We start from the raw sequence: 24955 nt of genomic DNA, 5'->3' as shown, positions 1-24955 counted from the left end.
GCTTGGATTTTCTTGCGGGCATGGATGCCAGTTTTGATACTGCAGTCCTGCAGAGTTTTCTGATGTAGTTGGTGCCCTTGCTTCCTCCCTGCTCCAGATTTACATACTGCTTCTGGAATCTATCATAGATGCAGAATCTGTGGCAGGAAAGAATACATTAGAAGAACAAATGACTTACCTCTTGGTAATATTCTTTCTGATGGATGTTCCTGCCACAGATCTCTCATCGCCCTCCAGACCTGCCCCTCTTGCGGGAAGCTAGTACACCATTGGTTCTTCAGTCCCTCTGCTTCAGAGTGCTAGGGAAAAAGGGTGGAACTGAGGATATGGGGCACTGCTCCGCTATATATACTGGCCCAGACGTCATATCCAGCACGGCGCACATAGAGGCTTTGGATGGTATCACAGCGGAGCCGCACTGCGCCCCCTGGCAGCGGAACCGTTTCTGGAGAACAGCTGCGCCGGGATAGGGATATCATAGATAAGGAATCCGTGGCAGGAACATCCATTAGAAAGAATATTACTGAGAGGTAAGTCATTTGTTCTTCTATGGATTCTTCTGCCACAGATTCCTTGTTGTCCTCCCTTCCTTCCCTACTTCTGAAAGCTTCTGCAGGCTTCTTGTAGGGGAGTGACCAGAAGTAAATGTGTGCAGTTTACTCTAATTGTACCTATATTTGTCTTCTGTCTGGCATAAAAAATGAATAAAAGCAAATCCAGTTTTGTTGGTTCATCACAAAGAAGAGAGATTTTGTTCAATTTTTCTGTGCGTTTCCGTGTTATGAGAACTAATTCCCTTGGTTGCTGAGCATGGGGGGAAAGGTGGGGAACTGAGTTAACAGGGCATAGTCTTGCTATAGGTAGAACTGTCAGTGTCATGGTTGGACTTGAAGCACGCAAGAGCTGGGGGGATGGGGTTGAATCGCACTGTCAATTTCCGCGAGCAGCTGGCGCTGGCGGATATATCATCAATATGAGAAATCTTTGGGAAAAAAATCAATTGAAAGAACATTACCGGTATGTACTTTTTCCATCTGGTTGGTAAGTATCGGCTTGAGGGTTTCAATGCCCATTGAACCAGAGGACTGGCTGCTGCCTCTGCCCTGTAGAAAGGAGTTCCTGTTTGGGTGGCTATGTGGGCCTCGCTACGCGTGTTGGCCAAACATTAGTGTGTGGATTCCCATTTTCGGTGTCCTTGCTCTCCTCTCTCCTATAGATATGCGTACTGCTGTGGGAGTCTATAATGGGCGAGGAATCCGTGGGAGGAAGGAATGCATTAGAGAAAAAAAATTATTAACCTCTCGATTATGTTCTTTCTGCTGGATGTTCCTCCCACAGAGACACCTAATCGCCCTTCCAATCTGCCCCACTTGGCATATAGCTAGTACACCTTTGGTTCCACGGTTCCCCTTGACTGGACAGCTGCCTTTGATACTGTAGACCACTCTCCTCTCTCTGCTCTCTTGGATTTTCTGGAGCTGTCTTGCACTGGCTCCAGTCCTACCTCTCAGACTGTACCTACACTGTATCATGGGCTAGCAAATATTCACCTACTCTCCCCCTTCATCATGGTATCCCTCAAGATTCTTGTCCTGGGCCCGCTTCTTTTCTCCCTCTGTACCTTACCCTTGCGTCTATATTTTTATCCTTTGTTCTGTCTCACCATCTCTATGCCATTGACGCTCAGCTTTTCCTATCCTTTTCTGCATTCTACTCTTCTATTCACTCTACCCTGACCTCCTGCCTCTTGGCTATCCAGTCTTGAATGCCAGAACATTACTACATTCTTTTTTTAAAAAACTTTTTATTAAGCATTTTGTTATTGAACAAATTGTAGTTCATGTAACTTTGTACTTATATTTGTTATGATTACGTTGTTGTTTGTTTCAAACATTACCAACCCACCCCCCCCTTCTAAATGGACATTAGCTCATCGGCCGGATGGGCAGAGGGAAAAAGTCCTCAAGAGCAAAAATATGCACCGTGCCCTAAGCGGAAATGGATGTTTACCCATCCAGGAGAAACTGGATAAATATATCCTGGTACGCTCCTTGAGATCTTCTAATGCAGCATTGTTGCAGATACCTAAGAATAGGAAAGAACATTTGGGTGGCCGGGCTTTCTCAGTGGTAGGACCCAGGCTTTGGGACTTCTTGCCTGAAAAGTTGAGAAAAATTGAGGATTTTTTTTATCCTTTATCCTTTAAAAACGAATCTCAAAACGTTTCTTTTTGATGAACCTCTACCCTCTCTTCCACCTGGGACTCATTCATTTACATCTGTCCTGATTATCGGTTGTTTGAGCACCATGATGCCTTGGGTGATAGTACGCTATACAAATAATTGATTGATAGATACAACGTACAGGAGGGGGAAAGGTGGCATCCCTGCTTGGTTCCCCTTTTGAGGGTGAATTCACTTGATACTTTGCCATTGATTACCACCCTTCCCTTAGGAGCTTTGTAAAGTGCTCGAATCCCGCTAATAAACTGCTCTTCAAAGCCCATGTTCTTCAGGATGGCCTGGATCCCACTCCACCCGTAGATTATTCTATGATGTCCAGTGTTTTGCGCATGGCGTCTGCTCCTGTCTCCCTTTTATAAAGCCCACCTGGTCCGGATGGATCAGACGAGGCATGATCCCTTCCATGCGTGTGGCTAGGATCCTTCTGTAAATCTTTGCATCTGGATTTCGAATCGATATTGGATGGTATGACTTACAGCATGTGGGGTCTTTCCCTGCTATAGGGATGACTACTATGTGGGCTATTGTGAAGGATTGTGGTGCCTGGCCAGATTCATGTATGTGGTTAAATAATTTAGTCATGTGGGGGACCAGGGATCCTGCAAATTGTTTATAGAAACCTATGGTATATCCACCCCCCCCCACCCCCATTGCCTCTCCGGTGGGGAGCCTCTTTATCGATGCCTTTATTTCTTCGGGGGAGATGGGTGATTCCAGGAAAGCCCACTCTGCCCGGGATAGGCGTGTTAGCCCTGCCCTGGCGATATATTCTTGCATCTCTGTCTCTGCCCTGGCGCCCTCTGAGGTGTAAAGGCCTTCATAATATTTAGCGAAATGATCAGCTATTTCTCTGAAGATGTGGCCCAGCCCCCCTTTTTCTTTCCTAACTCTCTCAACCCACCTCACAGCCCTCTGGGTTCTAAATCTGGAGGCTAGCATCTTATCCGCCTTATTCCCCTTTTCGTAGAATTTCTTTTTAAGAATTTCATTTTCCGTATTGTATCCCCTAACCCCAGCCCTTTTAGATCCTCCCTTTTTTGTTTGTGTTTTAGGTGCTCCTTTCGATATGTCCCGTGTGTGTGCAGCCTTTCTTCCAAGCTCACAATCTCTTTGCCCAATGTCTCCTCCTGTAGCCTCTCTTCCCTTTTCTGCCTGGCCCCTTCCCTCATTAGGAGACTCCTCTATGTGGCTTTGGCTCTGGAAGTATTCTTCAATTGCTGCGTTAAGTTCTCCTGCAAAGAGTTTGTCTCGCCAGAGGAACTCGTTGCAGTGCCACTTGGGGTCCCGACACCCTGAGCCCTCCATGTCTAGGGTTGCTGTCACCATATCATGGTCAGACAAACCTACTGCTCGGATCGTGCTATCCATTCGTGTTTGGTGTACCCTGTTGATCATTAAGTAGTCAATTCTAGTGAAGGTTTCATGGACGGTGGACCTAGACGTGTATCCCTTCTTGTCTGGAAATTGTGTTCTCCAAACATCTAGGAGGCCCCCATTACTCAGGTTCTTCCTAAATCCACCCCCCCCCCCGCCTGGAAGGGTCCTTTAAGTTCTATCCTCGTCACTTGTCTATCCATTTGTGGATCCGCCCATATATTAAAGTCTCCCCCTATTACGGTGAGCCCTTTACTTCTCGCCACGATAGTGGCGAGAGCCTCCTCGTTGAAAGAATCTTGACTCTGGTTGGGAGTGTATACTCCTGCTAGCGTGATCCGGATACCCTCCCAATCTCCCTGGACCAATAGGAGTCTACATTCCAACAATGCGTGGGCCTTGATTACCAATCGAATTTGCTTGTGCAGTATTAAACCTACATTCCCTTTCTTGTGGTCGCTGGAGGCTCAGTACGTTTGTCCCACTCCCCTCCCCCCTCAGTGGCCTCTCCTCCCTTGCTTTCAATCGGGTCTCTTGGATAAAGAGCTTGTCGAGTGTGGCCCTTTCAAATTCCCTCGTCAATAGTGACATTTTGGTGGGGGAGTTCAACCCTTGACATTTAATGTGCCCAGCTTTTAAGGTGGACCTCCCTGTTATTGGTCTTGATTTCCCTTCCATTTCTACTTTGCTTCTGTTATCTCCAACCTGCCTTCCCCTGGATCCCCCACTTCCGTGCATGTGACCCTCCTCTATGTATCTCTTTTAGTTTTGCTCCCATCTGTCTCCCCCTCCCTCCCTCTTTTGTAACTACGAACATAACTAAGCAAACGTGACCATGGCCGTAAACCCCAGTGCCTGGTTCCTAGAGTTGAGACGCCCTCTTAGAACTGAGGGCCACTCGGGTTTGAACTCTCCCCCACGGGGGAACCATTGACTAAACCCTTTCCATCCATCTTTATCTTATGAGGCTTCTTTGATCTTTTGCCTTGCCACCCCTTTCTAGTTCGGGCGGCTTTAATGGCGATGGGAAACTACATTTTACGTACTTCCTTTCTGCCTTACTTCTCTTCCGATTTCCTGAGTCCTTGGTGAGTGGGCCCCTTGTGAGCCTTTAGGGTAGCGTCTGCGGTTTCCGTTAGGTGCTTTAAACCTGCTTTGCTTCCTCTGGAGTAGTAACTCTATAGTCTAAACCTTTGACCTCGAAAGTCACTGCGAAGGGGTAGCCCCATCTATAGCTAATTCCCTGTTCGGTGAGCCACGTGGTGAGAGGTCTACATTCCCTTCTGAGCCCCAGTGTAAAGCTTGGCCGATGGTGGTATATCTTTATCTTCAAACCTCAATATTCAATGTCCTGTGCTTGCTTTGCCCCGAGGTGGATTTCCGATTTCTCTTCATAGTGTCTGACGCCGAAGGCTCTCCCCGATCTAAGGGCTCTCTCAATCTGCACAGTTTTACCTCCCTTCGCCTTGAAGAGGAGGTTGATGATGTCCTACTCTTTGATCTCAACCTCAGCAGGGGTATCCCCCTCCGTCTCCTCCAGGCCAATTATTCTTATATTCAATCTCCTGTCCCTGTTCTCCATGTCGTCCATTTTGAGGGTGAGCTCTTCTTCTTTTAGCTCTATGTCCGTCATTCTTGCGTTCAGTTTCATTTCTACCAGGTCCACATTGACCTGGTTGTGTTCTAGGTTTTCCACTTTTCTTTCTATTTTCTCGAATTTCCCTCGTAATTCTGAGATGGAGGTTTGAATATCCGAGCGTAGGGCTCTAATCTCCTAATCTCCGCCATTAACCCTGCTATGTCCTCTTTAGTGGAAGCGTCGCTCATTTTGGATTCTGCCTTGGGGTGGGGGGCCCTTGTTTTGTGAACCTCCTCCCTCCTCTATTTTTGTAGCCGGTTCAGACCTCTTGGGTGTGGGCTCTGTACTGGCCATCTTTCCCCTTCTTGCAACCCTATGATGATATTGCAGTGTGTGTCCCTTGGGGCTTTTAATCTACATCCCAGTCTTAACCCCTGAGGATCCATCTGATATCGTGCTGCTTTGGGAGGAGGGATTCGATTACTTTTCCTTGTATACCCTCTTATGGGGGGTTTCTTGCTGGGTCCCCTTCCCTTGCGCGTCGAACCGTGGGTCTGCGAGATGTCCCTCCTTTCTTGGTACCTCTCTGTGCCCTGCTGTGGGGGCTAACTGGAGGTGCTGCCCTTTCCTTTGATTCAGCTCAACGGTGCTCCACTTGGGCTTCGTTGATTGTGAGGGGCCCCACCCCTCGTTTGGAGGCCTACCAGTCTTCACCCCCTCTAGTCCTCCTTTCAGTTCCCTGTGTTCGTGGGTTCCAGGTTGTGTCTGCAGCCCCTCTGCCCCGACCCCTGTGGATGCCGGCTCTGTTTCTGGACTCCTCCCTGTTTGCCCTCCTGTGCGCCTGTGACCGCGCAGACCTGCTGTTTTTGCGAACGTGCTGACCTTTTTGCTTTTGTCCGTGTTGGGGCCCGCCCGTTCCCTCTGCCTGGCGTGAGCAGACTTGTTCCTCTTCCCCTGTGGGGCTCCCCTGGAGGGTTGGAGCTCAGCTGTTTGGGGGAATAGGGCTCCACTCGTCCCCTTGTTGTCTCCCCCTCTGCGCTGGGATGATGGGGCAGTGGGATTGGGCGTGATCGCTGGTACCTCCTCCTTCTTTTCAGGATTCTTTATACCTCTGGGTGGCAGGGGGAGGCTCTTCACCTGCGGATCCTTTGCTCCGTTGCACCGCAAGGACCTGCCTGGTCCACCACTGCAGGACTCGACTTGGAGCGCCACTCCTCCGGGTCCCGCCTGGGCACTCTGCTCCGACTTTGCTTGCTTCCTCCTGCCGTTGGGCAGCTGCCACGGGTCGGCCGTCTGCCTCCTCTTCTGCCTCCTCTTCTTTTATGAAGCCCTGGGGGCACTTTGCTCCTGGTTACTGGCGCCGGGGGCAGGCATCCTTACCCCCGATCTCCGTGGCGGGCTGCAGTCTTTTTGTGCAGGCTGGTCTCTTTGCCCTTTCCAGGACGCAGGACTAATGTCTGGCTTTTTTCTTCCTGGCAGCACTTCAACGGTGGTCCGGTGTTACTTCATACTATAGTTTCAGGTGCCTCTTCGTCTCAAGCCGCGGCCAAGCGCTTCCCCCACTTCGGGCTGGTTTGGTGCCCATGACAGCCTGTACTCTCCGTCCAGGCCCTGGAGGGGGATGGGCACTGTGTCAGTTCACCAGTTTCTTTTTGTTTCTATGCTCTGTTCTTGGTTCCCTTGTCTTTCTCCCACTCTTCACGTCCTAGCCTTTGATTTGGGTGCTTTAAAGGGAATGGGATTTGCTCTCTGTCATCTCTTTAATCCCTTCGGTGAGCGGAGCGGAGATTCAGGCAGCCTTTGCCATCCGCGCCCCCGAGTGGTCCCCCATTACTTAATTCTTAACTCATCTAAGAACAAGCTTCTCTTCTTTCCTGCCTCAACCATCCCTTCTCCACTGCCCCCTGCTACCATCTCCTTCCCTCCCTCTTTGCGTCCCATCTCTCCTTCTGCCCGAAATCTAGTTGTCTTTATTGACTCCTCTCTTTCTCTACCCACACCTCTTCTCTTTCTCGTTCTTGTAGGGGTCATCCGTTTAACATCCGCAAAGCCCAGCCTTTTCTTTACTTTGAATCTTAAATTGTTAATCTTGTTGCTTATTTTTTCTCGTCTCTGCTATTGCTCCGGTCTTCTCTTTGGTCTTCCTATATCTCATCTAAGCCTCCTAAAATCTATCTATAACTCTTCTGTTTGACTTCTTTTCTCACTCTCCCTGTGAGATTCCATCTCTCCTGCTCTGTCTTCACTTCAAAGGCTGCCTTTTCACACTTGGGGCATGTTTGATTTCCTATATATTTTCTTTAAGTCTCTCCATAATCTTGGTCCTCCTTACCTTTCTTCTTTGCTCTCGTTTTACTCCCCTGCTTGATCTCTCCGCTCCCAGTCTCAATTTCTTCTGTCGGTCCCCTGCCCTCTCTGTGCTCAATCCCACTTTAGTTCCTTCTCTCTCATGACCCCTTTCACTGTCTCTCTTGACCCCTCTTCACTGGAATGCTCTCCCTCTTTCCCTCTGCTCCCTCTCCTCTTATCCTCTCTTCTGTTCTAGCTTGAAGGCTCATCTCCTTTCCCTATAAAATGTTTTGATCTTTGTGTCATTTTATCATTTGATCTTTACCATTTTACGATATTATTGGTAAGTGCTCTGGCGAAAAGCGTTTGAAACATTCAAATAAAATACAAAAATACAAATACGGTTGCACAGCCTCAGAGTGCTAGTGAAATAAGGTGTAACTAGGGTCACCGGCACTAAGCTTCAATAAATACTGGCCCAAGGTCATATCCAGTGTGGGGCGCATAGTGGCATTGGCAGAACAGCCCTGCACCTCCTGGTGGTAGAAAGGTTCCTGAAGATCAGCTTCTCTGGTGATAAAATATCAGATGTGGAATCCATTGGAGGGACATCCATCGGAAAAAACATTGCAGTGAGGTGAGTAATTTGTTCTTCCATCATCACACCACAGGGGAGGTGGGGTGTTCCTGCATGGCGAGGAGGGGCATCATACCACATCTGATGCTTGGGCCTTGCAGGTAAAGAATCCAGGTTATTGTCTCCCCTTTGCTCAGTGCCCTGCGGGCCATCCTCCTTCCAGCCCCTCTTTGCCCCTGAACGCTCTTCTTTTGGAGGGGGTTCATCCGATTCTAGCAAATGGTGCCATGAACCTGTACCATGCTCGGAACAAGGCAGTGGCTGGTATTCCTTTTATTTTCTGGTTCTGAAGAAGGACAGCGGCCTGTGCCCAATCCTGGTTCTGAGGCTCTTTAAATGTCCTTATACATGGACAAGTTCAAGATGATCACCATGGCCCAAATCATCCAGGCCTTTGATCTTCAGGATGCCAATTTTCATGTGCCGGTTCATCTCTAGTACTGGACGTGTCCAAGATTCTTGGTGGGCTCTTCACACTACAAATTCAAGGTCCTGCCGTTTGGTCTTTGTTTGGCTACGAGGGTCTCCACCAAACTGCTGGCAGTTGTTACGGCTCGCCTCAGGTGTGAACGCACCCATGTCTTTTCCTCCCTGGACAATTTGCATATCCAAGCTTGCTCGTCCGGCCAAGCATCAACACATCTGTACCACACATGCAGCCTATTGCACAGTTTGGGCTTCTCCCTGAACTTAAAGAAGCCCAATGTTTAGCCGTCCCAGTCACTTTGATTTTCCAGTGTAGTCTTGGTCACTCGCCTGGGCTTGGGCTTCCCGTCATAGAAAGAGTGGCAAACATTTGCAAGAAGGTCCAAGTTTTATAACCAGTGACAAGATTTCCAATCTCGGCATTTCTGTGCTTGGTGCGTCTTATTGCCGCCTGCATCCTTGTGGTGCCAGAGTCCCGGCTATTCATGAGGATGCTGCAGTGGCTTCTGCGAGAGCAGTTGCAGTTTCAGGAGTCAACATCAGACATTTTCCAAGTCTTATAGAGAGGGTCCAGAGACCTGCAATGGTGGGCCGTGTAGGACAACCTCCTGAAAGGTTTATTGTTTGTAAACCTTGGCTACAAGTGACTCTGATTACAGATGCATGCCTGAAACGCTGGGACACTCACCTCCAAGACCTTATGGTGAGTGGCTTGTGGTCCCCATCAGAGTGCCGGGAGCACATCAATTTGATGGAGTTGAGAACTATCAGACTGGCCCCAATCACTTTTCTCCCCTCTGTCAAGGGCAAGACACTGTTGTTCTAGACAGACAACACTGTAGCCATGCATTATCTCAACAAGCGGGCTGGTGTGGACTCCTTGCCTCTGTGCAGAGAAGCGTTGTGGTTCCAGGCTCTGTAGAACAGCGTGTCTTTTACTGCTGCCCATCTGGCCAGCAAGGAGAACATGCTGGTGGAGAGCAGACTTTCTTCGACCTTCCATGAGTGCGAGTTCTGCCAGGAAGTTCTAGAGATTTTCTCCCATTGGGGTGCTCCTCTAGAGGATCTCCTTGCTTGCAGTGTGAACAGGATGTGCAAGTGGTTCTGCAATAGAGAAGTCCCTAGTCCTGGGATCTCTGGGGGACAGCTTGACAGTTAAGTGGCACTTCGACCTGCTCTATATTCCCGCTGGTCCCAGTCATATTGCTGGTTATAAGGAGGATACGCCTGTTCAGGCCTATGGTGATCTTGATCGCTCTGGACTTGACCTGGAGAAAGGAGGCCTGGCTTTGAAATACTGAGGTCTAGGAAGTGGGATTTTTTTTCGGAAGACGTTCTGGACGCACTCCTCTCTGCTAGAAGACCCGCCACCAAATCCATCTATACCTGCAGGTGTTGTATATTTTTGGCTTGTTGCCGGGAGATGGCTCTGGATTATTTTATTTGCTCCACATCCTCTGTTTTAGATTTTCTTTTGCCTTTGGGCCAGATGGGCCTGCAGTTTGGTACCGTAAAGGGGTATCTTGCAGACATTTCTGTCTTCAAGAGAACCCGGAGCAGGGCTCCTTTTTCATTATCCCGACAGTTACAAAATTCAGGAAGGGTCTTTCTAATAAGTTTCCTCCATGCCAGTTTGTTGTTCCGGCATTAGATTTAAATTGAGTGTTGAAGTTTCTGATGGGCGCTCATTTGAGCCACTTCATTCCTGTTATTTAAAGTTGCTCACCCTTAAGGTGATTTTCCTGGTAGCCCTCACTTGCACTAGACTGATGAATGAGCTTCAGGCGTTGTCAAGTGAGCCGCCCTTCTTGGTTTTCTCCAAGGAAAAGACGACTTGGCAAGCTAGGCCATCCTGCCCTCCGAAGGTGGTCTCAGACTTCTATCTCCCTCAAAAGATCCATCTTCCTGTCTTTCTTACTCTATCTCATGCCTACAAAGCAGAGGAGCATTTTCATTTGCTGGAAGCAGTGCGATCCCTCAATTTCTATATCTCTCAGACAAGGAGGACCAGTACAGATGACCAGCTTTCCATTGGTTATGCTGGTGCCCATGCTGACATGGCTGTGACCATACAATCCCTGTGACAGCGGATAATTCTCTGCATCTCAGAAGGCTATGATCTGGGTGGCAAGAAGTTCCCTGAGGGTATCAGGGCTCACTCCATCAGGGGCTTGGTTTCTACCTCCGCTCTGCAATGTGGAGTCCCTGTTCTGGATGTTTGCCAAGGAACTATGTGGGCTTCATTGCACGTGTTCACTAAGCATTAGTACTTAATTACCAACTTTTTAGGTCATATCCCACAGATTTGTTCATTGGACAAATGCAGGAATTGCTCACCGAGGGTAGTGAGGCAGGCTTTGTCACGCAGAAGGAGGCCATGTTCCTCACCCCACGTCATGTCAGGATCCCAGTGATATATGCATTACCCAAGATTTACAAAGACCTTGCAGACCCCTCTGACCGACCCATAGTTTCTCTATGTGGGTCGGGACATGGAATCCAGCATAAAGTATGGGGATGTGTTTTTACAACCACTTTTTCTCGATTATTGCTTGCATTTTAAAGATACCACCTCCACTATTAGACTGCTGGAGGGTGTAGATTTTTATGAAGACCATGAGTTGCTTGTCACTTGTGACATCACAGCACTCTACAAGAATATACCGCAAGAATGAGCACTCACTGTCCTAGAGACAGGACTGAACACACGTTCCCCTCCACATGAGGTCCCCAAACAACTTCATCATGAGATTGCTCAGAATTGTGTTCTGCCAGAACTTTTTTTTTTTTACTTTTGGGAAGGATATTTACATCCCAAGAAAGGTGACTGCAATGAGGGCAACCTTTGCTCCCAGCCTGGCCAAACTGTTCTTGCCCGAATTCGAGGAGAATCACATCTACTCCAACAATCCATATATCTCCTCCATCCGCTGTTAGAGGTGATATATCAATGGGGCTCTGTGCAAGATATTGACCAGTTCATGTTATGGCTAAACAACCGTAACATCAACTTAAAATTCACCCAAACCTACAATTCCTTAGAGATTCCATTTTTGGATATGAGTAAGCATCATCAGTTCAGAACATACACAAGTCTATACAGGAAACCAACAGATCGCAATACTCGACTTCTATACAGTAGCCAGCTCTCTGGGACAATCTACTGTTTGGTCAATTTCACCTTGTGAGGAGGAATTAAATATTTAAAGGGGACTATGAGGTTGAAGCGAACAGTTTGATTTCTCGCATTCGCGAGCAGGGTTACCTTGCCATAATGCTTAAGAAATCAACCAAACGTGCTTTCTGTCTAGAGCCAGAAACTTTATTGGCTCTCAACACTCGTACAGACGGTACCAGGAAATTGGTCTGAGTGATGATTTCTTCCCAAAAAAAACACACAAATCAAAAAACTTGTGAAAAAACACTGGGACCTTGTGGTAAGTACAGGATGTACTTCACAACTGCCATTGTTTGCCCACAAATGAGATAGGAATAGCAGAGACCATGTAGTCCTCTCCAGATTACCACCTTGTCCACAGTGATTAAATGCCATTAGTCATTTGTGGAACATAACGGTTATCCGGTAGTTGGTCACTTCCAATGTGGAATTTGCTTGCATGCCAATTCTGCATTTCCAGCACTGAAGTCCTTCACAACAGCATACATTAGAAGTTAAAGACGCACACCAACTGCAACACTGTTAATGGGGTGTATATGATCCTATGCCCTTGTGAACTAACCTATATTGGCATGACCACTCGCATGATATCTATTGGGATTGGCGGACATAGGTCCAGAATCTGGAACGGCACATCTGGTGCAACACTGTATGTCAAGCTATCACACGGATTCAGACATCCGATGGATGGTGGTAAACTCGATAAAACCAGATGCTAGCGATTACAGCACTATCAATTACTGTTTAGGCTGGAACAAATGTGGATATTTCGCCTTAAAACCCACCTTTCTGGATTGAATGATGACCTACACTGGGGGTCCCAGTTACAAACCTTGGCAAGTGGTGGTATATATGCACAGGCCGCTTTTCAATCATCCCAAGTATTGTCCCAAAATTGGCAGCCAGATCCAATAAATGTCATGGCCATTGGTATTCTTCAAGTGGCACACCGTCAACATAGGATAACCCCCACCCACCTTTGCAAAATAAAATATATATTGTAGATCCTGCTTCCACACCAGTTCAAGATGGCCACCAGTTTAGTGTTCCGTGTAGTGACTGTTTTGTGCTAGATCACATGTATTTTGAAAACCTTTCAATATGGCACGTAAAGGGCTCTTGCGGTGTTGATGCCGATCATCCTGAGGGCTGACCGGATGTCCAGAACTAATAATGATTGACTCCTTGCAGGCTTTCTGCGGTAAGAGAATCGCTTCTCGCTTTCTGCTGTTGGTGGTGCATTGTTTGGTGAGGGAAGCCTTTTCCGTACGCCAAACCCGGAAGCCTGCGTGTTGCAACTCGCTCGCGTCAGGCTTCGGGTGCAACGCTGCTGGAGTTTTCCTCGCTTCGTTGTGCCTTCACTGCGTTCTATACTTTCTTTCCAGAGGACTTCGGTGCCTCCTTCTTCTTGCCTTCTCCTCCTTTTTTCTTGCTTCCCCCCAGCCCTCCAATATATATATATATATATATATATATATAGATAATTTTCCCTTTTACTTACTGCTCTTTTATGTTAGTTATCTTCTCTTTTTCCTCGCTTTTCTTTTCTCCTTAGTATACTGCCGTGGTGGTCGTCTTTGCTTTTCTGTTTCTGTGTTCATGGTTTGTTTTCTTTCCAGTGGGCCATCTTTTCAGTCACCTGTTTTCTAGTTTTGGGACCCTCCTCCGCTTCAGTGACTTTGCCCTAGTGCCTCCTGGTTTATCATCTGCTCGAATACCAGGCAGCCTCTGGAAACCGACTCCAACATCGTCCAGAGAGGGGTTTTTTGTGCCGACAGGCTTTTGCCCCTTATCGTTTGTTTCGAAAGAGGGGCCCCTCCTCGACCTCTCAGTCTTTAGGTCAGGGGGGCTTCCTTCCAAGGCAGACCATATCTTCTAACAAAAAAAAGGCTCTGTGGTAGAAGAGATTGGTGCAAACGGTGGACTCTGAGTCTTCAGGTGAGGAGGAGGGGGAGGTGAGCGATCAAGAAGCGGGATCCCCTCCAGTGAACATTGCAAAGGGACCCAGGACACGATATGGAAGGTTGCGTCCTTCTATTAAGGTGATGTGTTTTACTATGAGAAAGATTGAAATACTTCAGTCTTGAAACATGGTATGTGATTTTTGTACTTTATTGTCATGATCTCTGCTTCCAAAATGTCAGGGTTTTCCCAACTCCCTTGGAAGCAGATCCATAACCCAGGTTCCGAGTGCCAACCAGTCCCAATTGGGACCTTTTGGACCCAGTCCTGGCGCCAGTGGCACCAGGCTCATAAATATGCCCAGTCCCAGCGCTGGAAGCGCCGGGCTCATAATGCTTGGGTGGACTTACCTGCAGCAGACCATGCTGCTTACTTGCCTGCCAGTTGAGCCTCTGATCCTCTTCTGTTTGGAACTACTTTTCCTGTTGGGTGGGGCAGGAGCCACTCCCTAGATTCAGAACACTGGAACTCTTCTGGAAAGCAGGAACTCTTTTCTTACCTAGGCGTGTCTGTGGAAGGAGACACCTAAGCACTACAGGAGGATATTTAAACCACACCAGATGGTTGAATCTTGCTTTGCGTTATTCTGCATCCTCTGCAGCAGAACGCTCATCGTGTCTTCTGCATCTGATCCTGGGCCTAAGGAAAAAGGCTTACCATCCTGAATCCAGTCTTCAGCAACACCTATAAAGACAAGAAAGAACAGGTTAGCATTACGGTCTTCAGTGACAGCTCTTCACTTACCTGGTCCATCGGCTGTCACCAACGCCTCGCGCTGCATTCCGGCATCTGAAAGACAAAGGCTTACCTACTCTTCGTGCGCTCCGGAGGTCTTCACACTGCATTCCGGCATCTGAAAGACAAAAGTTTACCAACTCTTTGCACGCTCCGGAGGCCTTCGGCGCTGCATCCCGCATCTGAAAGACAAAACAAGGTGCGTTTAAAGACATTGGGGAACTTTAATACTCACGTGCCATTACTCCTTTCCGCATCTAACCCACTGGGTATTCCGGCACCCTGCAGCCACTCCGAACTTGTACCTGCAAAATAAAAAGACAGTTAGAGCGCATCGTGAAGCAGGCAACAAGCGCTTACTTACGTGCTTCCAGGCGCTTCTATTCATCACACAGACTCCATCTTCAACTCACTTCAGCCCGTCATCCGCCATCGCCGGAACCCTGCAAAACAAGAAACATCATTACTAAAGACTTTAAAGACATTAGAATTACTCGAAACTTACCGTTCGTGCAGTAAACGACGGACAGCAGTCCTCTGAAGTCAAGAGGCCTGCTCCCCTTATCCAGTGAAGAAACTGGTTACAGCACCCTGCCCCGAGGCAGATGGAGAGCACGGCGTTCACTTACCTAAGGTGAGAGCGTTAACCTTTGGGGTTCTACAGGAGAAGAGAAAGGGAAGAAGAGAGAGACATTCAATAACCCAGTTCCTTAATCCCATATTTTCTATCTGCAGACATCTTACCCTTCGAGTCAGACATACAGTGCACAGAGGTCCAGCCCAAAGAGCCAGCCGTGTGTTACACATCACCTTTGAAGGTACGGTATACGCCCAGTCAAGACCGGCGCCTCTACGGGAATCAGGTGAGCGTTACATTTATCCTCCATGTAGATGTGTGTGTTCCTTCTATTTGTGACACTTAATTGTACCTATGGGTTCGTTTTAAACATGGCTATTGTGCACTTTTTAAGTTTGCGTTGCTTCCCTGTCTGAAAACTCCCTGTCGTGCCCTGAAGAAGGCTGAGAGACCTCTTTCTCTGTGTTTGTGCAATTCATACAAACAACTAAGCACTGATGTCTTTTATGTGATACATCACACCTTTTTCTGTGGCTGCATGAGTTGATAAGCTAGTACAACTCGAGGGATATACACAGGATTCTCTTGTTTTCTTTTTTTTTTTTAAACCGTATTTTACTGGTTTCCCAATTATACCAGTGCCATCAATCACTAGTTCACATCACAGAGTCAATGGATTAAAGCTCTCAAATAGATAACCCCAAACAAACATCTTATATTGTCCCTTCTGCTCCATATAGTACCTATGTAAACAACGTAAACCTTCATTGGGAAAAAGTCACTTGACAACCCGCATTGACCATTGTCAGCTTCAAGTAGGTATCTTTCTGCGTTGGTAGCCTCAAATATTTTTCTCATCCTTTCCCCTCCCCACACAACGGGTAAAAAAGAAAAAAAAAACTGAGGTCACACTGCTCAATGTTGTCAATATTAACACATCCCAACACTTTTTCAATAATTGCGAGGAGTTATCTCTGTGATTCATTTTGGTAGTTGTTGGGTGCGTTCAGGGAAGGTCATCTTGTTGCTTTGTTTGTATGCAGTACCTCCATAGTACTATGTGTATTTGTGTACAATGTTGTTATTATTGCATAAATGTGTATTTATTTCACACTTTCCTTTTTTCAAAAATTTGATATTATGTGAAGTAAGATCATTTTGCCATTTTCATGAATTGTTTTGCTTTGTATTCTGCAAATACAGTTTGATCTCTCAGCCCATTTCAATTCCCAGCACTGAGTATTTCTACATGAAATTTGCAGCAATCTCTACCCCCTTGTTGTTTTTCTTAATTGACTCCCCTCGGGGTTGCTGCTTTATGAATTATTTCGGTAGGTGGCCTCCTTCTATTCTTATAATGGATTCTATGTCTGGCCAGGATGCTCGTTTTGACATAGGTGTCCTTCAGAGTTTCCTGGTTTAGGTGGCATTGTTGCTATCCTCCCTCCTTTAGGTATATGTACTGCTTTGAGAGTCTATCAAAGATGAGGTGTTGGTGGGAGGAAGAAATCTATTAGAAGACCAAATGACTTGCCTCTCAGTAATGTTCTTTCGGATGTTTCTCCCACAAATTCCTCATTTCCCTCCCTACCTGCCTCTGTTGGTGCATAGCTAGTACACCATAGGTCTGCGATCCCTCAGCGTCCGAGTGCTGCGGCAAAAGGTTGGAACTAATGTCACCGGATGCGATGCCTTTATATATGCTGGCTCCAATGTCATGTCCAGTGTTAGGTAAGATTTCCACAGAGCTGGTAAATCTTCCTTTCCGGTTCAACTCCAGAACTTTTTGCTTTTCTAGTGGGATATTTTTCATTAATACCTCAGTGAGGGGGAACCTTTTTCCACACTCACCTAATCTTTAACTCTTTTTATGGGTGTCATTTTAAGACTCTCCATCGTGTCTTTTTAAAGTTATCATGTCTAACAACTTATTGGCAATAAGTGCCTGTTGTTGCTGGGTTGCCCTAGGGGTTCACCATTTAACTTTCTTGTGCTAACCTTGAGTGAACTACAGTTCCCAAGGGTAAAAAGGATATTTGGATCCCTTTTACATTTTATTCTTTGAAACCAGCACACCCCACCTTATGTGGAGGGCTGGGGAGATGCAATGTATCCCCTTTCACATTAAAACTGTAACAATTATGTTACAGTGACAAGCTTACCTTTAATGGCTGGTGGCAGTGATCCCTTTTACTAATTTGGTGCACCTTTACCGCGGGCTGTAATCACAGCTGCAGTAAAGGCACCTAAGGGTGCTCATTTTACCAAAAGGGCCCCTGTCGTCTTTGTCTGTCATTTTAGTGTTTCTTGCCGTTTCTTGTTCCTTCCCTTAACATCCAGGGTGGGAAATTCCTTTGTCTGAGTTTTGTCTTTGGCAGGAGTCCCCTGGACACCCCGCCCAGGCTCCAGTCAGTCTGTAAGCACAGGAAATGGGGGAGGAGTCCAAAACTCCCTCATCCTTTGTCTTACGCCTTCCTTCAACTGGGACAAATCCCAGTGGGGGGCTGGCTGTCCTGATTGGACAACCAGATGTCCCTTTATTGTAAAATGCAAGGAGAGAATGCAAAGGTTGTGCTGTAATTCCTAATAAATACTGGAAATTTGGAAGCTAAAGTCATTTCGACCACTGGAACAGAAAACCGAAGAGGATGACGAAGGAAAAGCGGCAGGAATGATTTCCAGCGACTGGAGAGCCTGCTGTGTAACCGGAGCCTGCTGCAGCCCTTCCTTCCATTCGACTTGGGGTCTCCGAAAACGACGACCCGAACCCAGAGCCTGGTGAGACCCACTAGACTCAAGAAGACCTGCATTTTGAGCCATCCCACGGGTTGCTGCGACCTTGCGTTCTTGCAATACCCCAATACCCTGGGACCCCCAGCCACTGTGCGGTGCATGGTCTTCCGAATTCCGAATCTCACTGAAACTTCGTGGGCATCCTGGTGTATCTCCAGAGACACGAATCGAGTCTGAAAAATCCCCTCACAAGAGTGCTGGACCTTTTAAACGACGAGAATTCAACCGCGATTTTCTGTCTTCTTCTGTGCTCCTTGAAAAGGCGCCAAACCCGCAGAACTGCATTCAGCTGCAAGAGAAATCTTGCCTAGAGCCTTCTTCATCGATCCCTGCTGCAAAGTCCCTTCTGAGGTCTTGTGTTCAGTCTCCAGGACAAGGAATCCACTGACCGGGTATTTGGCTGCAGTCCCTGAAGTTCTCCTGCTGCAATTGCTTCTTCATTGCTGAGGTACTGTGTTGGCTTGGGTATATACTTACCTTAAACCTGTTGGGATTTCTGTGTAGTCCTGGGGTGTTTTCTGTGATTGGGAGGTCCCTCATCCAGTGCACCCAGTCCCACTGCTAGAATCCTGCTGGGGTGTCTTCTGTGAACCCCCTGGACCCTCTTCTAACCCTAGAAGTAAAGTACTTACCTGTTTGCCCAGTTTTCCTAAGGAACTCTGACTTTTGCTGCTAAAGAACTTATTCTAACACTGCCTGTTGGTCACTAGTCCTAGTGACCCCCCCTTCTGCCACTGAGAACACTCATGCTGCAAGAATAAAGGAAAGACTTTGAAGGGATTGGGACTTCTGCCTAGAACATAAATCAAGTGTTTTGCTTACTTGTAAAGAGTTGGTTGGTAACTGTAAATCTAAGAGCGAACAGTTACAAAAGTTCTTACTGATCTTGAATGTGTGATGCACTATTCTTAAAAGTATGGTTAACATCTTTTCTTCCTTAGCCACTATTTTACCAGTCTACAAGAAAGTAGATGTAAAGGTATTGTACTCTCCTGTGATTAGGTTGTGACTCTTTACAAAGGTAATTGTGTTGGTTCCACCGGATGATTCCTGAAGGGTAATTGTATGAGTGTCCTCCAACTGTGTCTTGCTTCCCCTGACTTGCTGCTAGCCTGTCCTTAATAAGTCTACCTTAGGTTGTTGCCTACCTAGAATAACTATTCAGTAAAGTGTGACATTGGGTTTTACTTTCCCCTTCATTGTTAAGTTAAAGTATGTGGGTTTTACTTAACCTTGTGTTAGCTGTGTGCCATCCAAAACACGTTACCAGAGTTATTGCTTACCTCAATCTGGGGTTCCCTGATTTCCAAAGCATCTGTAATTGTATATTACTTCATTAGGTTTCTACTGCACCTAGAATATGTGTTTCACTATTCACCAAAAAGTATATTGTCCAGTTGGCTGTTTATGTGATTTGTTCCAAGAGTTACTGTACAACTGGAAGGGCCTACTGCCCTTGTATTACCAAAAGTAATCTGAAAGTAACCATTGGTCTTTTACTCCCAAAGAATAGGCTTGACCTATACTAAATGTGTATAACAAGGTTTTGACTTCCCTAGAACTACTGTTAGGTGTTCCAAATAAGGTCTATACTTGGGTCTGTGTACTTTCAAGTATAGTGTTATGTTTTATATTGTGATTTCATATAATGTGTTAGTATTTACTTAATCCCTAGATTTATCTGGGCCTACCTGTATTTATATAAATCCTTTATTTTTACAATACATAGTGTTTCCGTATTTCTTTGGATCATTTGTATTACAATTTCACTTGTACTGTATCTACTGCCCTCTCTCCCTCCTAAGATAAGCTTGGCTACTCTGCCTACGCTGCCATGTACGCAGGTAGTACAGTCTTATACTAAGAGTGGAGTCTTGTACTGCCTCAGTTGAATGGTTTTGAAGAAGTGGGTAGCACTTCAGAAAAACTGTCCTAGCATCCAGCGAATAGAGGCTTTGAGCAGGGCCAACGCGGAGCTCTGCTGTGCCCCCTGACGGCAGAAAAGTTTCCGAAAGGGCATCTGCGCTGGGAGATAGATATCATAGAAACTTAAAGTTGAGGAATCCGTGGGAAGAACGTCAATCAGAAAGAACATCACAGAGAGGTAAGTCATTTGTTCATTAAAGATGAAGGTTATACCCATTTTCCTGCACCATTTTAGGTCCTTTCCATTCTAAAACCCAGGGATCATGTGATGAACTGGAAAGCTAAGAAATCATGAATCAATGAAAGAATTCTTGGCCGACCTAGATAATTCTGTGGTATGATATGTTCAGACATTATTTGTAAGTTTAAGGCCGCCCACCATCAAAAATGGTAATATCCTTGTTTCTGTCATACACCAGTTTTGAGAAATCCCTTGTTCACACCTTGGATGGCAGAGCATAGATTTAAACAGTGGAAAGAGGGTAGTTACCACAAGTTGGGAGTCATGTTCTGTAATAGTAATATAAGAAGTTTTCAGACATGTAAGTTTACTTTTGAGTTCACTGAAACCGACAGATTGCATTACTTTCTAATAAGACACTGGGCGAATGATCATACAACTAAACCAGGGGGATCTGGAGAATTAACTACCTTTAAGCATTTACAACAGATAACATCTATGAACGATTTGATTTCTAAAATGTACAACATTATTATGACCCTGTCGGTGCAAATGCTTAAAATTCAGTCTGAACTCATTTACAGATGGCACAGAACACCAGCCCTACTGAATAGATGCTATCCAAATAGATACCCTCTCTCTTGGGTAAACTGCAGGGAGGTGGGCTTGTTTTATCATATTTGGTGCGAATGTCCGGCACTGAGATGATTTTGGCTTCAGGTTAGATCAGCCATTGCCAAAATCTTGGGATGACCTATTTCTGCAGATCCTGCCTTCTGGTTGTAAGAAGATTGTAGAGAGGATACCCATGACTCGCAGACCATCTAACCTCTCGCAGCTAGCTGGTGCACACACAGGATATGTGGAAAAGCGGAGTCTCCCTCCAACTTGCCAGGGCAGACTAAGGTTTGTATTTCAACTGTGTTAAACAAAGATAACACATGCAATTCACGACACATCAACCTGGTTACCCGTTCCTGAATTATGCAGCTAAAGATTGTGTGGGCCTTATGTGCTTTACGAAGCTATGAGCATTGAGTTGGTTTGGATATAGGAATGAAATCTAATGCTACACATATTATAGGTACTGAAAAATTGTTATACTCTAGATTTGAACTTCACATTACGGCTCTAAATGGGGGGAGTGGGTGGAAGGGGTGCTGTAGGAGAAGGTGGGATAGCTTGTTCTTGTTTTAGAATGGGTATAGCAGTTGCGTCGTTTACTCACATGTTGCAGTTGCCAAAATAGGTGCAATGATAAGTAGATGTGTATGGTTTGATCTGCTAGATGCACTGTGGAATTTCAATAAAACAAGTTACAATGGCATATATGAAAATCGTGTGCCTGTTCGCACAGTAAATATCTTGTTCTTTGGGCTGGTCAGCGAAACAAAAAGTACTTGACCTTTATTGTCATCACCTCCCAAATTGTCTGGTACTTTATTATCTGTTTCCATATATTGGGTAATTTGATTGAGTTGTAAATAACAATTAGGAAAGTTTCTGCTCAATAAATGGTTTCTTGTCCCCTACCAATGTGCTCAAAGTCTCATAGGCAAGTCATAGCAATATGCCTCATGGAGTAAGAATGCCAGTGTTTATATGGTGAAAGCGCTTTACTATCCAACATTGATAAGGTACAGGACGCCAATGAAATGATCTTCTCTAAACTGTTTCAAAGGGAGCCTTCTAATTGTGCTACTGTGTTACATGCATATCCTGATAGATCCGGGCAGAGTGCTGTGGTGCCTCCCATGCTGAGGAGAGGGCCGGGAGGATAGCTCTGCGGCAATGTGTTTTGTCTTGGAAGCAAGACACAGCAGAGAAACACAGGTTTGAACCACAGCCCCGCGTTTAGAGACCAGCACGTAATAAAAGATTCATTAATTTTAATATAGCCTTTTTTCAGTCTGCTATTCCTTGCCTGTAATTAGCCTGTTTATTCTTTGTTGTACAAGTTGTACACAAGACATTATGGAAGTGTTTGGACTGATTTTCCACATACTGTCACAAGGTGCAAGCAATGCTGTTAATACCCGTGTAGCACTAACTTTTCATAAACGTATCCCGATTACTGATATAGACCCTAGCAGATAAATTCCAATGCAACACATAACTATCCATGCTGCTTATGAAAATCTGGCATCTGCTTGCAATGGTGTAAAGACCGCAAATAGGTCAATTAAACATAAAGGGGCTTTGCTGATGACTGTTTTTTCATTTAATATTTTGATTTCACAGATTGACAGAATTGGAGTTTAAACTGGAACAAATGGAGAAGGATCCTTATGCCCTAGATGTCCCTAGAGGGTTTGGCAGAGGTACATTCAATGTGATTATTTAGGTGCTTCGTGTTATATTTATATTATCAATCATAAATGCCGATTGTAGCCTTGTACTCTTGAAATTTCTTTTGTTTACAACTACTTTCACATACTAATTATCATTTTTGCAATAATTACAGAAAACTCTCCCTATGGACCATCCCCACTGGGCCGACCATCCCCTGAAACTAGAGCATTTCTTTCTCCTCCAACCTTACTGGAGGGCCCACTGAGAATTTCACCGATGCTTCCAGGCGGAGAGCGAGGTATATTTGCAAACATGTTTACCACTTTTGCTCACCTGTACCTTTGACACGCTTCCTACTCTGTTTTTCTGACTTTTGCTAACTCCTTAATGCTTGTATTTACATTTGCCCTACTCAAATTGTCACTTCACTGTTTCTCATTCTTATTTATTCACTATTGCAAAAACTGGCAATTGTGCGCTAACTTTGTGTAATGAAACAAACTTTGCTGTGCTCACTGTGCCTCAATGACATTTGGCTTTACTTGTGTAACTACAGTTTTGATTCTAAGAATATTGTGTTAAATTGGCATAATGGCATCTGGTGCTGCTGTGGTAACTAGACATAATTGAGTCTGGGCATTGTCACAGATAGAGGGATTAACAAAGGGCTCACATTGTAAATGTGTTTACTCCTACGACCCGTCCCCTTTCCTACATCCTGTATGGGCGTCTTTCGCTAGGCATGGGAACGGAAACTTTTTTGACCAGATAAATAACACATTCCTTTTAAATTTATATGCGCACGGGGCGTGACTCTGGGAGTATGCACTCACCTAACCCTGCCCACCGACGCCACACCTCAGTCCTCTTTTCTGCGTGGACGGGAACGGACCGCTTTCACTAGTGCTCCTGGGTGAATCCTCAAGCCTCATAATTCCATGCGCTTTCCCCTCTCTTTTGTTTTCTAACTTTAATTGTTCTCCAGGACTCCACAGGAGAGCATTAAGGAATATGTGTACAGGAAGAACAAGAAGGTAAGCATGGGGGGGGGGACTCCTTCCCGGGGAAGCCTACTGATGGAAGGGATCAGTCAGACCCTTGCACCAGCAGCAAGAACACAGAGGCTCTTGTAGCTACCTGCTTAAAGGCTGAGGGGTCTAAGGGCCCTACCGGTTCCACCCCCGGGGGGCCTACGGGCTCTGGTACCAGGATACATCTGAGGGGCTTAGCTCTGCTACCTGGCACACGCCTGAGCGGGGCACCTACACACAGCGCAGACAGCACTAACGGCCTCATGGCCGAGGGCCAATTGCCTACCAGGCCCACGACTGAGGTGCAGGGTGGGGCAATGCTGATTCGTCAAGGCATGCAGGCTGAGCCCATGCCCACGTCGTCCACAGTGGCACGTGCAGGTAAGATGGTGCCCAGGACAGAAGCCTGCCAACATGGCGAATCGCAAGCGCATGAGCCTTCAGCCAGGGTAGACTGGGTTCTTATGACTCGGGTCACATGGACCACGGCATACCTGACATTCTTGGGTAAACCAAGGTACCATGAGGGTTTGTACTTACAAGGAGGGAGCAGACCGCAGGCCTTTACTCGTCCACAACCGGCGCAAGATCTCACCCAGCCTGCTTGCGAGGATCGTTTTTTTGAAAAATTCTTGAACCTCATGCCGTCAACACAGATGGGTAACCTCCTCAAGGGCATAATCCAGGAGATGCTGACTCCCAATCCAACACCCTAGCCGGTGCCTGCACAGCCTTTACCTCCTCCACCTCCATTGCCCATGCCTCCGGTAATTCCGATAGCGGCGCCTACACCCCTTGCGCCAGCGCCTCGGCCTTCTACAGCGGCAGAACTGACACCTGCTGACCCAGGGGCCCCTTCTTACATGGGTGACCAACAAGACACTGATGAGGAGGCACAGCACACGCATTCCTCAGCAAGGGCATTCCATGATAGGATTGCCGGATTAGCCGATTGCCTGGGCATTCCTCAGCCACAGAAGGAGCTGCTGGATTCAGGGGTTCTGGCTGAAGTTTTCACCATCAAAGCAGAACCATCCAGATTTGGCATTGCTTTACAGAAGGATTCGGAGGCCCTTTCGAAGAAGGGATGGCTCAAGCTCCCTCCACTCACCCTAGAAATAAATGGCTAGACGCAAAGTTCATGCAGGTGGAGGGAGACACTCCGCTCTTGTCAGTGCACCCCCAGCCACTGTCTTCAGTCATTGCCGCAGCATCTGTGAATGCTAAGCCCCAGACCTCCACCACAACATCAGCTTTGCTGGGCAAGGAAGAGAAAATGCTTGAGGCCGATAAGAAGGTCTACAGTCACGGAAGGATAGCTCAGCGGCAACATGCTCGCCTTAGAAGCAAGACGACACGGAGCAACACAGGTTCGATCCCCGGGTCCACACTTAGAAACATCTGGGTATTAAGCGTGTTATAAATAACCTATCATATCATACTTGAACGTGGGACTTCACGTCATGCAAGCCAGTGCTGATGCCATCCTGGCAGCGGCTAACCAACGCCTGTAGAGAGAGATAACAGACTTCTTGATGGATATCCCGGCTGACAAACATGCCTCTTTTAAGGCAGGACTCGCAGAAGCGAAACTCGTGGCACTGGAGGGCATGGAGTCCACAGTGGTGCACATAGATACTGCGAGCAGGGCTATCTGTGTGGCAACAGACATGGAAAGGACGACATGGCTAAAGCCAACCAGATTCAATCATGATGCTCAGGAAAGGATCCT

At 46.5% G+C, this 24955-nt stretch overlaps 1 protein-coding gene across 2 annotated transcripts in view; it reads left to right on the top strand.

Moving 5' to 3' along the window:
• Nucleotides 1-24955, top strand: part of MIA2 (MIA SH3 domain ER export factor 2) — a 2742135-nt gene that overhangs the window by 2190926 nt on the left and 526254 nt on the right. For both annotated transcript variants that reach the window (XM_069637493.1, XM_069637494.1), the window contains 2 exons: nucleotides 22142-22221; nucleotides 22365-22490. In XM_069637493.1, coding sequence (XP_069493594.1) covers nucleotides 22142-22221; nucleotides 22365-22490 — 206 coding nt within the window. The remainder of the gene's footprint in view (nucleotides 1-22141; nucleotides 22222-22364; nucleotides 22491-24955) is intronic.

The sequence above is a fragment of the Ambystoma mexicanum genome, chromosome 14 (genome assembly GCF_040938575.1).
Source record: "Ambystoma mexicanum isolate Mex_15411 chromosome 14, UKY_AmexF1_1, whole genome shotgun sequence".
NCBI lineage: Eukaryota > Metazoa > Chordata > Amphibia > Caudata > Ambystomatidae > Ambystoma > Ambystoma mexicanum.
Note: the sequence above shows the minus strand (reverse complement) of the source record. Positions and strands in the feature narration are given on the sequence as shown.